Below are 13,378 nucleotides of genomic sequence, written 5' to 3' on the forward strand. Positions count from 1 at the left end.
ATCCGAATCCTGGTTTTTGGATTTCTTGAAAATGAATAAAAGCAGCTGAAGTCATGTCATTTTTGCAATCCAAACCGCAGAATTCAAATTTGAAACCCGAATTACGAATCGCAGGAAGATCCAAATAAGGACTTGTTTTAAGGATTAGATCTCCTCAGGAAATATGAACCTGGGACTTGGTTTGGTTCAGATTCGCAAAATTATGGTTGGTACGGATTTCTAAAGCAGGGCCCTGGGCAAAGCAATGCCCTGGTGCCCCTATACACTCATTCACAGGAACTCATTAAAAAAATTATAACATACTGTATCCCCCCTGCAGTCCTGCAACATTTCTCCATATGTTTCCATACTGTACAGAGAATGGATGTCACTACCAGTTAGCATGCTGACAGCCATTCACTGTCTGGCAGCAGGCTTTATTGCTCTGATTGTGTGACCACCACCTGTCTCTGCTTGAAGGCCCCTAGAATCGTGTGGCCCTCTGCAGCTGGCCATTGTGCATATATGCTAAGATTAGCCCTGTTTTAAAGAACCAAATCACACATCTCTAGTTGAACACACATATGCCAACAAAAACAACTGACTGTGGACATGCAGCACAACTTACAGTACATTCAGGTAATTCTCCATTCAGAATTTCTTCCACCCTCACGGTAGTGTCCTTAATGATGGCTCCAGTTCTTGCATGCTTGACACTTATCTTGAAGCTGGTAATCTTTCCATGTGGTTGTCGAGGTAAAAACCAGGTAAGATTTACTGCAGATGCATTTAGTGCTTCAACAGTCAGATTCACAACTTTACCTGGAGCTGTAACAATAAATGATGAGTACATTATGGTAGTGTAATGTCAGATATGTTCTGATTACACATAACTGAGATAAATGAAGAAGCCATATTTTAAATTATCTTATGAAGTACATATCCATACCCACATAGACTTAATGGGGTTCAGTTCATACATCAGATATTTCTGCATGTATGTACTGCTTATTTTGTACAGTGCTGTGGCAGATGTTGGTGCTTTAGACAATAATTCTCATGTACTGAAATAAAATGTACAATACTTTTAATAAAGGCAAAGCAGTGGATTCCTACTAAATTGATATACAGTATATATAATATATATATATATATATATAAAACATATATGCGTTAAAGTACTCTACAGTGGTTAATCAAAACATGCATCTAGATATACAGTACATGCATTTGTTGTAAGCACTTTGGGTACCCTCTACTCAAAAGGGGATACCCACTCCCCACAGCTCACGCAGGAGAATGGGGAGAAAGCCTTGCTTTCTTACCCTGGGAGTGTGGTACTTAGCTGTGACATCATACCCAAGTGCCATATTCCCGAGGCCATGGAGCAGCAGCATACAGCTTTAAGACCATGTGCTCTTTGTGGGAGTTCCAAGGGGGCGTTAAAATTACTGGATAAGTAAGACTTTGTCATACATGCAGTGTTTATTTAGTGATCTTTGAGGAGAAGGAGACTGAGGGGGACATGTACTAAGCGGTGATAAAAGTGAAGAAGTAAGCCAGTGGAGAAGTGGCCCATAGCAACCAATTAGCATTGGCGAATATTTATAATTTGCATACTATAAACATATATAGAGCAGCTGATTGGTTGCCATGGGCCACTTCTCCACTGGCTCACTTCTCCACTTTTGCTTAGTACATGTTCCCCTGAGTCACTTGTGCAATTGAAATTAAGTTTCTTTACATGCAAACAACTGAGTTTATTTACCCAAGGAACCATTACAACTAAGTAAGCTGCATTTGTTGAGAGACACTAATATCGCAAGTTATGGTGACATTTTTGTTAACCCAGGATTCATTGTGCTTACATGTGCCATTGCAAAGCTGCGGCACTTCAGGATAGAAAGAGAGCTCCAATGTTATTTGCCGGTGAAGATTGGGAAATTCTTGTTAGGGAAAGCCAGGAATTTAGAAACTGTCAGTGATAATTGTATTCTCCATCACTCTTCTCATCACCCTCATTATTATTGTGTTATATTGGAGTGTTCATATATCTGTGATTAGTTTAATTGTCCTATTGAATTACTAAATGCTCCTGCATGTTTTCAGCTAAAGTCAACTGTGATTTGCCAATCTTCTTTAATGCCAACTCATTCTTGTGATTGTTTAATTTTTGCCAAATAACTAATTATCCTCTTGAATCCAGAGTTCTTTGTGGCTCAATAAAAAAAAACACCCTGTTGGAATTGCTGTCTCATTTCTGTTGCGTATCAATCTATCCTACCTCTGAGAAAGGTACTGCATACAAGGTACGGGGAAGAACACTTTAGGGAAAAGGTCTGTCACATAGCCACCCAACATTTGTCATACCTCTTCCAATCACTTAGCCTTCTCTGCTCCCCCCAGTGTGTTACAGTAACAGAGAGGAAATGCACAGGACATGTTAGGGGGATGAGAAGGGATATAAGAAAACATCAGTAAGGGCATGTGGGTGGTCTAATGGGTATTTATGGGAGTGTGATGGTGTAGGAGATGAAAAGGGCACGTGGGCAAGTCTGATGGCATGTAAGGGGCATTTGGGGGATTCTAATGGGTATTATGGGGTTGTGATGATGTAGGTAGAAAAAAAAATGGCATGTATGCAAGTCTGATGGCATGTAAGGGGCATGTGGAGAGGTCCAATGGCTATGTGACTGCATGCGAATAGCTGAAAGGCCACATTGGAGGTCTGAGATGTGCTGTATGCTGCCCATTTGTGATTTTTCTTTCTTTCCACAGTTACCCCACAGTGATTGTGGATATGATAGCTGCATGACCAAACATGAAGAGTCAGACTATTTTGACACTGGGCACAGCAGTCAGGTATGGGCAGTGTAGATAGTTTTTGCTAATATTTTTGTTTCATGTTTGTAAGTACAGCAAAAAAGCAAGCAACTGGATAATACTATATATATATATATATATATATATATATATATATATATATATGTTGCAGTGCACGTGGGGCTAATGTAACATATGAGAGATTTAGATTTGGGTGGGTTATATCTTTTCTGTGCAGGGTAAATGCTCGCTGCTTTTTCATGTAATGTTAGCTTAATTTTTACTCTGCAATTTAGATTTCAGTTTTAACACACACCACACAAATCTAACTCTCTCTGCATATGTTACATCTGCCCCACCTGCAGTGCAACATGGTTTTTGACCATTATTGTGCTTTTTTGGTTTGCTAGCAAGCCTGAATAAGGACCTGATTTCATTATTTTTGAACTTTTCACAAAAATTACCTATTTTGTTTTCTTTTTGTTATTACTTATGATGGAATAGGAGTCAGGACAGCCCAATCACTGTAATATTTTATAATGCAGCAGTTCACACCAATAAAACACACCAATTTAGAGTTGTACATGTAAGATGGATGTGCACCAAATTACAGTATATATTGATATGTTCACATATGCCGAGCTGCACACATGACACATTTATTCCCAGCCACCTCCCGCTCACATACAGATACCCCAGAAAACTACCTCTCACATATGTGCTCCTGTCCCAGCCACCTCCCTTTCACACATATAGATATCAATTCAGCATGAGTTGTAGTTGTGCAACTATTCGCACAACTATAACTTATTACACTAACATGCGGGGGGCCGTCCAGCACAGGGCAGGACCACCCCGCATGCCAGTTCCCCCGCTAACATGCAAGCACTTTGCTAAGCAGCAAAGCACTCGCATGATAAGGATAGCCCCCTGCCTACGCAGCCTGCGTTGTTCAGACCGCACCCACCCAACGCCTCCCCTTAAATGCCGCGTTGACGCCCCCGCACCTCGAAACGTCTCTGCCTGTCAATCAGGCAGAGGCGTTTGCATAAGTGAGATGCTGTTGCACACTGCAGAAGGGCTTCAGCATGTGACCGCATCGCAGATGCGTCTCATGCTGAATTATGCCCTGAGTATGTGTAATTCACAATCAGAGCAGCCAGGCAGCATTCTCTACTTGCCTCCCAAGAAGTTCAGCTGGCACAAGCCAGGGTGGGCAAAAGCTCCTTGTCCCAGCCAGCCCCTGCTCGAAGGTCCCCAGAATTGTAGGGCCTTGGGCAGTTGCCCAGTGTGCTGTATTTTAAAAAGAACATGCCTTGTACCCATCTACCTACCTTTCACACATTTATGTAGTGCCGTAACTAGACATTTTAGTGCTGTGTGCAAGAAATGGGATCAGCGCCCCCCCCCCTTTATGTAAAATAGGGGCAGTGCGCGCCGTGGACGGCGCGCAAAAAATATAGGGGCATGGCTTCATGGGGAAGGGGTGTGGCCACAAAATAATACCAATTCAAATTACGGTGCACAGTAGTCTCCATTATTCAAATTTTGCCGCACAGTAGCGCCACTACACCAGGAGAGCCCTTTTTACACATTATGGCAGACAGCGTCCCCTTTTTACACATTACGGCAGACAGCGTCCCCTTTCTACACATTACGGTAGAGTCCCCTTTTTACACATTACAGCAGAGAGTCCCCCTTTTTACACATAACGGCAGACAGAGTCCCCTTTTTGGAAAAACAAAAACACAAATGAATCTGCTTGAAGCGCCTAAGAATATTGATAAGTGAAAACAACAGTGGGGCGCAGCCAAAGAAGCACTGTGTATGTGCCTCTGATAGTTTATGCACAAAGAAAAAGGAAGGAATTAGCTGCGCCTACAGTGTTGTTAATATGCCAAATTTATGGAGAGCTGACAAACAAGAAAATATATATAAATATATTTATTAAAATAATAACACACCAATAAAAAACTATTACACAGATATCTAAAACTTCTAAATTTACATGTACTCTGAAAACCGTAGATAAATCTAATGAGCAGTATCCACAGAAAAAATGTTGGAACAATGTGTTGAATATTAACTCAGTGCAAAAGAAAGTTTATAACACTGTTTAAAAATTGTAACATTATACATCCATGCTTAATGAATTGTATCAATTGAAGGAAGTAACTCAATGGCAAAGATTAGCTACAGGTGCAGAGGCAACATGCACACTACAGCTTGTAAAGACATATAAGTCCCGACAAAAAATAATGATAGCAATTAGTGCTGTGTAATTAACTGTCCTGGGGCTATAGACACCGAGCGTCCTCGGTGAAGTCCGCTACAGCTCACTAATTGTTTAAACGATGAATGAAAGAAATGAGCTATGTAGCTCTAGCAGAGGCTGCTGTATATTTACCGGCGTCTTTGAAGTGGTTTAGCCAGGAACTTCAGGTAGTCTCCCAAGGGCTGAGGAGAATCCTTTAATGTCCACTTAAAGGTAGCCAGTGTTGGTAATCAGAAGTGCTGCTGACTGGGTAAATGAGCCGTGCAGTGGCTGTGGCCAGAAAGGCAGTGTGCTGGCTGTTTACACGGAGAAACCCTTGGTAGCTGTGGGTACCGTGATACAGCGTTGACCGCAGTCGTCCTTAATTGCCGGGAGAACCCTCTGCTGGCTGTAGGCGCCGTGCAATGGCGCTGGTCGAAGCCGCCGTTGTTGCAGGGATTTTCAGCAATGGAATAGCAGCCACTGGAAGTGTGAGTGGAATGCCAGATGGTGACGTGAGCCGGAGCAGCCTCTTGCGAATCAGGGGAGTCTTCTATAGGATGACAGGACGTGTCCCCGTGAAGCAACGGTAACAGTGGATAAAGTTCAGTAGTCGGTGATCAGAGTTAGGGGAGGAGCCTAACGCGTTTCGTCACGAATCACGTGACTTTTTTCACATTACGGCAGACAGAGTCCCCTTTTTTACACATAACGGCAGACAGTGTCCCCTTTTTTACACATTACGGCAGACAGCGTTCCCTTTTTTACACATTACGGTAGACAGCGTCCCCTTATTACACATTACGGCAGACAGAGTCCCCTTTTTTACACATTACGGCAGACAGCGTCCCCTTTTTTACACTTTAAAGCAGACAGTCCCCCTTTTTACACATTACGGCAGACAACGTCACCTTTTTACACATTACGGCAGACAGAGTCCCCTTTTTTACACATTATGGCAGACAGAGTCCCCTTTTTTACACATTATGGCAGACAGCATCCCCTTTTTACACATTACGGCAGACAGCGTCCCCTTTCTACACATTACGGCAGAGTCCCCTTTTTACACATTACAGCAGACAGTCCCCCTTTTTACACATTACGGTAGACAGAGTCCCCTTTTTACACATTACGGCAGACAGCGTCCCCTTTTTACACATTACGGCAGACAGCGTCCCCTTTTTACACATTACGGCAGACAGCATCCCCTTTTTTACACATTACGGTAGACAGCGTCCCCTTATTACACATTACGGCAGACAGCGTCCCCTTTTTTATACATTACGGCAGACAGTGTCCCCTTTTTTACACATTACAGCAGACAGTCCCCCCTTTTACACATTACGGCAGACAGCGTCACCTTTTTACACATTACAGCAGACAGCGTCCCCTTTTTTACATATTACAGCAGACAGCTCCCTCTTTTTACACATTACGGCAGACAGCGTCACCTTTTTACACATTACGGCAGACAGAGTCCCTTCTTTTACACATTACGGCAGACAGCATCCCTTTTAACACATTACGGCAGACAGCGTCACCTTTTTACACATTACGGGTCTATGTGTGTCAGTGTGTGGGTGTATGTACAGTGCATTGTGTGTGAGTGTGGGGTTGGAGAAAGCTCTTCTTACATGTGGGCTGGAGCCAGGGAATAGAGCAGGTCACAGAGAGCAGCAAAGCCGGCCAGCCCCCCTCCCACTTACCTAGGCCTACTGACTGGCGCTGGTGTCCGGGATCAGCATCTGAGGAGCAGGTACAAGAGCTGTTCCTCCTCTGTCATAATGTACTCTGCAGCGCCAAACACTGTGCGGGGAGAGAGCACCCACAGAAGCCGGAAAGCTAAGCTCATCGTCGCACCTTGCAGAAATAAACTCAAGGAAGAGGAGCTGAAAGCGTTTCCCTGACAGCGGACCAATTACAGAGAGGCCGGCTCAGACATACGCGATGCCCGGCCTCTCACTGTGCTGCATGTGGCTGGGTTATTTCATAGTGGACGGCAGCCACGGCACCCAGCAACTTTAGTCCTGAATCGGCCAGTGTAGGGAGGGGGAGCACGGCCACCAAGGATAGGATGGGGCCAGTTTACCAGCAAATCGTGGAGACAGCGCAGCAGTACTGCTGCTGATCTCCATTTAAAAAAAAAAAAAAAAGTGCCAGCAGCAATCACTGACAGGGCGGCCAGTCGGGAGCACACAGTGCACTATGCGCACCCACCGCAAGTGCGCTGTGTGCAAGGCACACTTAGCACATACCTAGTTACGGCTCTGCATTTATGCTCTCTGTCCCAGACACATATATATACCAGGGACGTGCAGTCAGGGAAGGCAGTGCCTCCCCTGTCATTAATGATTAAAATAATACAAAGAAGATACTTATAACACATATTATGTGTCATTACATTTACATTATTTTAATCCTTTTTGCAGGTAATTTGGATTTGAAAGGCAGATTTGTCAGAGGGACAGGGGCCAAAGCGGGGTGCGGAGCCATGCCGCGGGCTGTAAAAGCCCATTGAAAATACATTGGAAAGCGGCACTTCTAGAAGTGCCACGTTGACAGAGTGATGTGCTTTCAACCCACAACTTTGTGCTCTCCCTAAACAATCCTATATCTTCCTTCTCTATAAGCAATTCTTCTTTAAGTCTGTCATCTCTTCTCAGTCCTCCAATACCCACCGCCTCCTCATGAAATCATCTCCTATAATTCTTCAGCTGTCCCTACCTTCCCCTCCTTTCTGCCACTTACACTTGTGTTCTTTCCACCAAACCATGGGTAATGAAAGTTCATTGTCTTCCTTTATCCCCTCTACCTGCCCCCTGGATACCATCCCCTCTTACTTCCTTTATTCTCAAATCCACAGTTTTTGCTCCTAGCATGCTCACCTCTGCAATCTATCTCTCTCCATTGGCATCTTTCCATCAACCTTTAAACTTGCTCTTGTCTTACCTATTCTAAAAAAAAAAAACATGCCCATTACCACCCCATTTCTCTTCTAACATTTACATCTAAAATACTGGAGCAGCTTGTGTACAACTGTCACCTACTACCACCCTCATCAATTCTATCCTTGGTCCTCTCCAATCTGACTTTCATCCACTCCACTGAAACTGCCCATGCCAAAGTCACCAACAATCTTCTCTTGCTCAAATCCAGGGACCACTTATCCCTGCTCATCCACTCTTACTGCAAACATTTCAGAGCATTGGCTTCTCTGACATCGTCCTTTCCTTGGCCCTCTGCTCTTTTCTGTGTGAATTCATCAGTTCTTTCAGAATCCAGTATCATCTTTATGCCAGTGACACTCAACTATACCTCTCCTGTGCTGACCTCGCCCCTTTTCTCCTCTCTTGGGTGTCAGGTTGCCTCTCCGCCATCTCCTCCTGGATGTCGAAGCACTTTCACATAATCAACATGGCCAAAACTGCACTCATTATCTTCCCTCCATCTAGAGTCTCCTCTCTTGCCAACCTCTCTATCACTCACGACAACATCACTATCTCCTCTGTTCTCCAATTCCACTGCCTGGGGGTCATTCTTGACTCTTCGCTGTCCTTTGTCCCCACATTCACTCTCTTGCCCCATTCTGTTGGTTCCAGCTTCACAATATTGCTCGCAACAGAACTTTCCTCTACCAGGATGTCACCAAAACCATTGTCCACTAACTGATCATCTCTCACTTTGACTATGGCAACCTTCTCCTTGCTGTCTTCCCCCTCTCCAATAATTTTTCTCTCCAATATGTACTCAACACTGTGGCTAGAGTTATCTTCCTATCCCCCCACTTCATATCTGCTTCCCCTCTCTGCTTTCACTGGCTCCCCTACAGAATCCTCTTTAAACTCCTCTCCATCACATACAAGGCCCTCTCCAACTCCACTGCTCCCTAGATCTCCATACAAATCTGCGGTCACTTCTCTGGTCACTGACCATCATTTTTTCTGCCCTATGGTTACCACATCTCACTTCAGAATACAAGATTCCTTCCATGCTGCTCCCTACCTTTGGAATGATCTCCCTCATTCTGTGAGATTATCCTCCAACATGCACTGCTTCAAGTGGGTGCTGAAAACGCACCTGTTTGTAAAAGCATATCATTCCACCACTTAACCAAGTCACCTCATTTTCCTGCACCCTTCAATGCTCCCAGTCCTGCATCCTCCCCTCAACTCCCTTCACACTGGCTCACTCCTTATGTCTCCTCCCTTCCCTTTAGACTGTCAACTCCATGAGCAGGGCCCTCCGGTACTCATTACCTACTTCTCTTACACACCAGCTACACTGTACACTTCCTCCTTGGGCTGCCTGCCCTCGGATTTCACTCCTTCATTGTTTTAGTTTCTTAAACCGGCCTGGTCCCATTATCTGCACCCATGTTGATGGGTGCGGGTTTCAGCTTACACTGAATATTTTAATTGCAAGGCCAAGGAAACGGCATCTATGAAGCAGTCCTTTTCCTCACCACTCCCGAAATATCCCCCGTCCCATCCCTACCCACGAACGCTTCTGCCTGTCCATCAGGTAGAGGCGTTCACATCCCTGCGATGCGATTGCAGAACCCATTCTGCAGGGTGGTCTTCAGTATGCCGACTGACGGGATCCCGGCACACAGTATACCAGCGCCAGGATCCCGACAGCCGGCATACCGACACTCATTCTCCCTCGTGGGGGTCCACGACCCTCCTGGAGGGAGAATAAAATAGCGTGGCGCGCGTAGCGGCCACCGTGCCCGTAGCGTGGCGAGCGCAGCGAGCCCGCAAGGGGCTCATTTGCGCTCGCCACACTGTCAGTAAGCCGGCGGTCGGGCTCCCGGCGCCGGTATGCTGGTCGCCGGGAGCCCGACCGCCGGCATACCATAGTGAACCCCATTCTGCACATGCACTTATGCGATCCTTACTGAATAAGGCCCTATGTGTGCAATTCTGCATCAGTCTGTAAGTAATATTTTCTTTTTAAATAAAGTGTGGCGGGCTTAAAGCATTTTTTTTATTTACATAAAATAGCAATATTTTCTTATTAACTTCCACTTCAGCATGTAGGGGTGATTAACTCATCCATGCTTGCTCAGATAAATAAGAAAAAAAATGACAGCTTTGAAAGTGAACTAAAGTTCACCAAAAGGAAATAAATATTTAAGAATTTTTTACAGTCTAATCTCTTATAATGAAAAAAAAAAGTAAAATATTTATCGTAATAACGATAACGTAATTAACATTTCATGGAGTGATGTTATGTAGTGTCGTTTTATGTATGACTTATGTGACCTTGGACAGGTGATAAAATATAGAGATAGATTTACAGTATAATGTACAGAATACATATTTCTTTCTGATGAAACTGCATTAGGTCTAAAAGATCTACAACATTGTAATAAAATAATAATAAATAAAATACAGTCTTCCAGGATTTACACTGTTGACTCGAAGCAATCAAGTGGATGAGTTAAATCTTAAAAAGAATTACGTTTCATGTATTAGAGATACTAGTTAAGGGAAAATAGAGGTGGTTGCCAAGCGTTCAGTAAAATAAATCAAATTGTTGTTTCGAGTATTAAAAAAAAATTGTGATTAGTAAAAATAGAAACTGAATCTTACTGTCAATACTAAACTACACTTAACATTCTTAGATATGGTATTAGCTAGGTTTATTTACTACGTATTTCTCATATCTTGCCTTCAAGACTGCTACAATAGCAACCCCTGAGGAAGACTGCAGTGGTTTACTGCATTACAAGATTGACTCTTGGGTTTTGCCTTTCTTCCAAATGAAAAAAAGACTATCATTAATACATCAGACCTTATGAAATCTAATATCTAATTAATAGATGTACATTAAGCCATCAATTAACGCACATCTCCGATGTTCTGGGGTTTGCGTTTTTGCAGAATCCGTTCTGCGCATATGCAGAATGAGCCCCGCAATACCGCCAGCAATTCTCTCAAGCCTCTGCCTGCTTGACAGGCAGAGCTATTTAGCTGGCGGTGCAGGGGTTGTTCCTGGTCAGTGTGTCACCCCCGTTTTCTGGGAAGGGAGTGCCAGAGGGCTGCGTGTCATATGCAGACTTCCTGGCCTCGCAGCCCTCACTTCAGTCCATAAGCTGGAGCTTACTCAGCTAGCCTTTTGCCGATGGTGGTGATGTACATAGGCAGGGGTGTATCTAGGGGTCTGAGCCCCCCTGGCAAAGTAAGGGGCTGGTGCCCCCCCCCCCCCTTTCCCACACACCACCTACACACATTTGAAATAAGGTGTGAGTATTGGAAATGGGGCATGGTCTTGTGGGGGAAGGGTGTGGACACAATAGTACTTCCATTTATAATTTTGCCATACAGAATCAGAATCAGCTGTATTGGCCAGGTGGACTGCTTGAGGAAAGAAGCTTTTGAGGCTTATGTTGGATCTGGTGGGGATGGCCCTGTATGGTCTGCCAGATGGCAGCAGGTTGAGCGTGCCGTGGCTAGGGTGAAGCGGGTCCTTAACTATTCTAGTTGCCCATTTTTTGGCTCTGGACAGATACAGATCATGGACAGGGGGAAGGTCCGCTCCGATGATCTTCTCAGCTGACCTTACCACTCTTTGGACCCTGCGTTTATCTCTCTCGCTGGCGGAACTATACCAGATGATTATCGAGGAGCAAGACACAGATTCTACAATTGCAGAGTAGAAGAGAAGCAGGAGCTTCTGTGGGATGTTGAACTTCTTAAGTTGCCTTAGGAAGAACAGCCTCTGCTGCGCCTTTCCGATGATGGCCTTTGCATTGAGCCCCCATTTGAGATCTCGGGAGATTGTGGTCCCCAGGAACGTGAAGGAGTCCAGTAGTGACACCACGCTGTCGGCTATGATTAGTGGGGGAACTCCAACTGGCCTCTTCCTAAAGTCCACTACCATCTCAACAGTTTTGAGTGGGTTGAGCTTGAGGTTGTTGCAGCTACACCACCGGGCCAGCTGGTCCACTTCCTGTCTGTACGCCGATTCGTCCCCATCTTTTATGAGGCCGATGACGGTGGTGTCATCTGTGAATTTTATGATCTTAACTGACTGCGACTTGGAGGAGCAGTCGTTGTTATACAGAGAGAAGAGCAGGGGTAAGACGACACAGCCCTGAGGGGCCCCAGTACTGATGGACAGTGCTTGGGAGGAGAATTCTCCCACTTTGACCACCTGTTTTCTATCTATCAGAAAGTCTACAGTCCAGGAACAGATAGCTTTTGGGACCTCATGGCGGTGAAGTTTTGGGTAGAAAATGCTGGGGTCTATTGTATTGAAGGCTGAGCTGAAGTCGACAGTAGTGTCCCTTATTCACATTACACCACACAGAAGTGTCTCATATTCACATAACACCATCCCTTCCCCCTAACCCACCTTTTCCACAGCCTGACCCTACCCCGTCCCCTTAGCCTCTTCAGTGGTGCCTAACCCTAACCCACCCTTCCTAATCTCCCTCCCTTTAACCTAACCATAACCCTTGCAGCCTAACCCTAACCCTCCCACACGGATTGCCAGTGGAGACTTTGGCACCAACTCGATCCGGATTTTGGCATTCTGCATCGCTATCTATGTTGGGATGCCAGCATCAGCATTTTGAGCAGTTTCGGGATGCTGGCGTCAGCGTTCTGACCGCCGGGATGCCAAACGCCGGCATCTTGACTGCATCCTGAATGAAATGCTAATGAGATGCTGTGAGATGAGCCTCAAATGTACCCAGCCATTAACCAAACACCGTTAGTTGGATGGTAGAAGTGCTTCCTGTTAGAAGAAACATCAGGGTGCCATCACTTCCAAGATAAAATGATCAATTATACAATTAACTGATATACATTTCCTTGAACGTGGCCTTGAAATAGGTAAGATATGTATTTTCTTTATTACACTCAACAAGTTAGTTTTCGCTTACTACTTACTTAGATCTAACATGCATAAAATCGTGTAGTTTTCCAGAGTCCCTTCTCCCAAACACTGACACTTTTTTTATTATCTTCAACAACAAATAGATCTATAGCACTGTGCTGTATAACAATTGCTGTGTACCTGGTGAGAGTCTGTTACTTCCGGCGTGGCGCCAGTGTCCGTCAGCACCACATACCGCACTGCACTAGTGATAAGACTCTAAATAAACTACAGTTTCCAGCAGCCCTTGCTGCCGGGAGCTTCCAGCAACAAGAGCTGCTTGGAGCTGTAGTTTATTTTGAGTCTGATTACAAGTGCAGTGCGGTGCTGACGGACAACAGGACCGTGCCGGAAGTAACAGACTCTCACCAGGTACAGTCTGATAGTACTACTTTTCTACCCTTTAGACGCGGGTGGCACCGCCAGGCGGCGCCCCCT

The 13,378-nt window shown here is 44.9% G+C and overlaps 1 protein-coding gene across 1 annotated transcript in view; it reads right to left on the minus strand.

The window, feature by feature from the left end:
- Positions 1–13,378, minus strand: part of PTPRQ (protein tyrosine phosphatase receptor type Q) — a 517,581-nt gene that overhangs the window by 381,702 nt on the left and 122,501 nt on the right. The window contains exon 8 of the mRNA XM_063927718.1: positions 608–807. Within this exon, the coding sequence (XP_063783788.1) occupies positions 608–807 (200 nt within the window). The remainder of the gene's footprint in view (positions 1–607; positions 808–13,378) is intronic.

Source organism: Pseudophryne corroboree, chromosome 6 (genome assembly GCF_028390025.1).
Source record: "Pseudophryne corroboree isolate aPseCor3 chromosome 6, aPseCor3.hap2, whole genome shotgun sequence".
In the NCBI taxonomy this organism is placed as follows: domain Eukaryota; kingdom Metazoa; phylum Chordata; class Amphibia; order Anura; family Myobatrachidae; genus Pseudophryne; species Pseudophryne corroboree.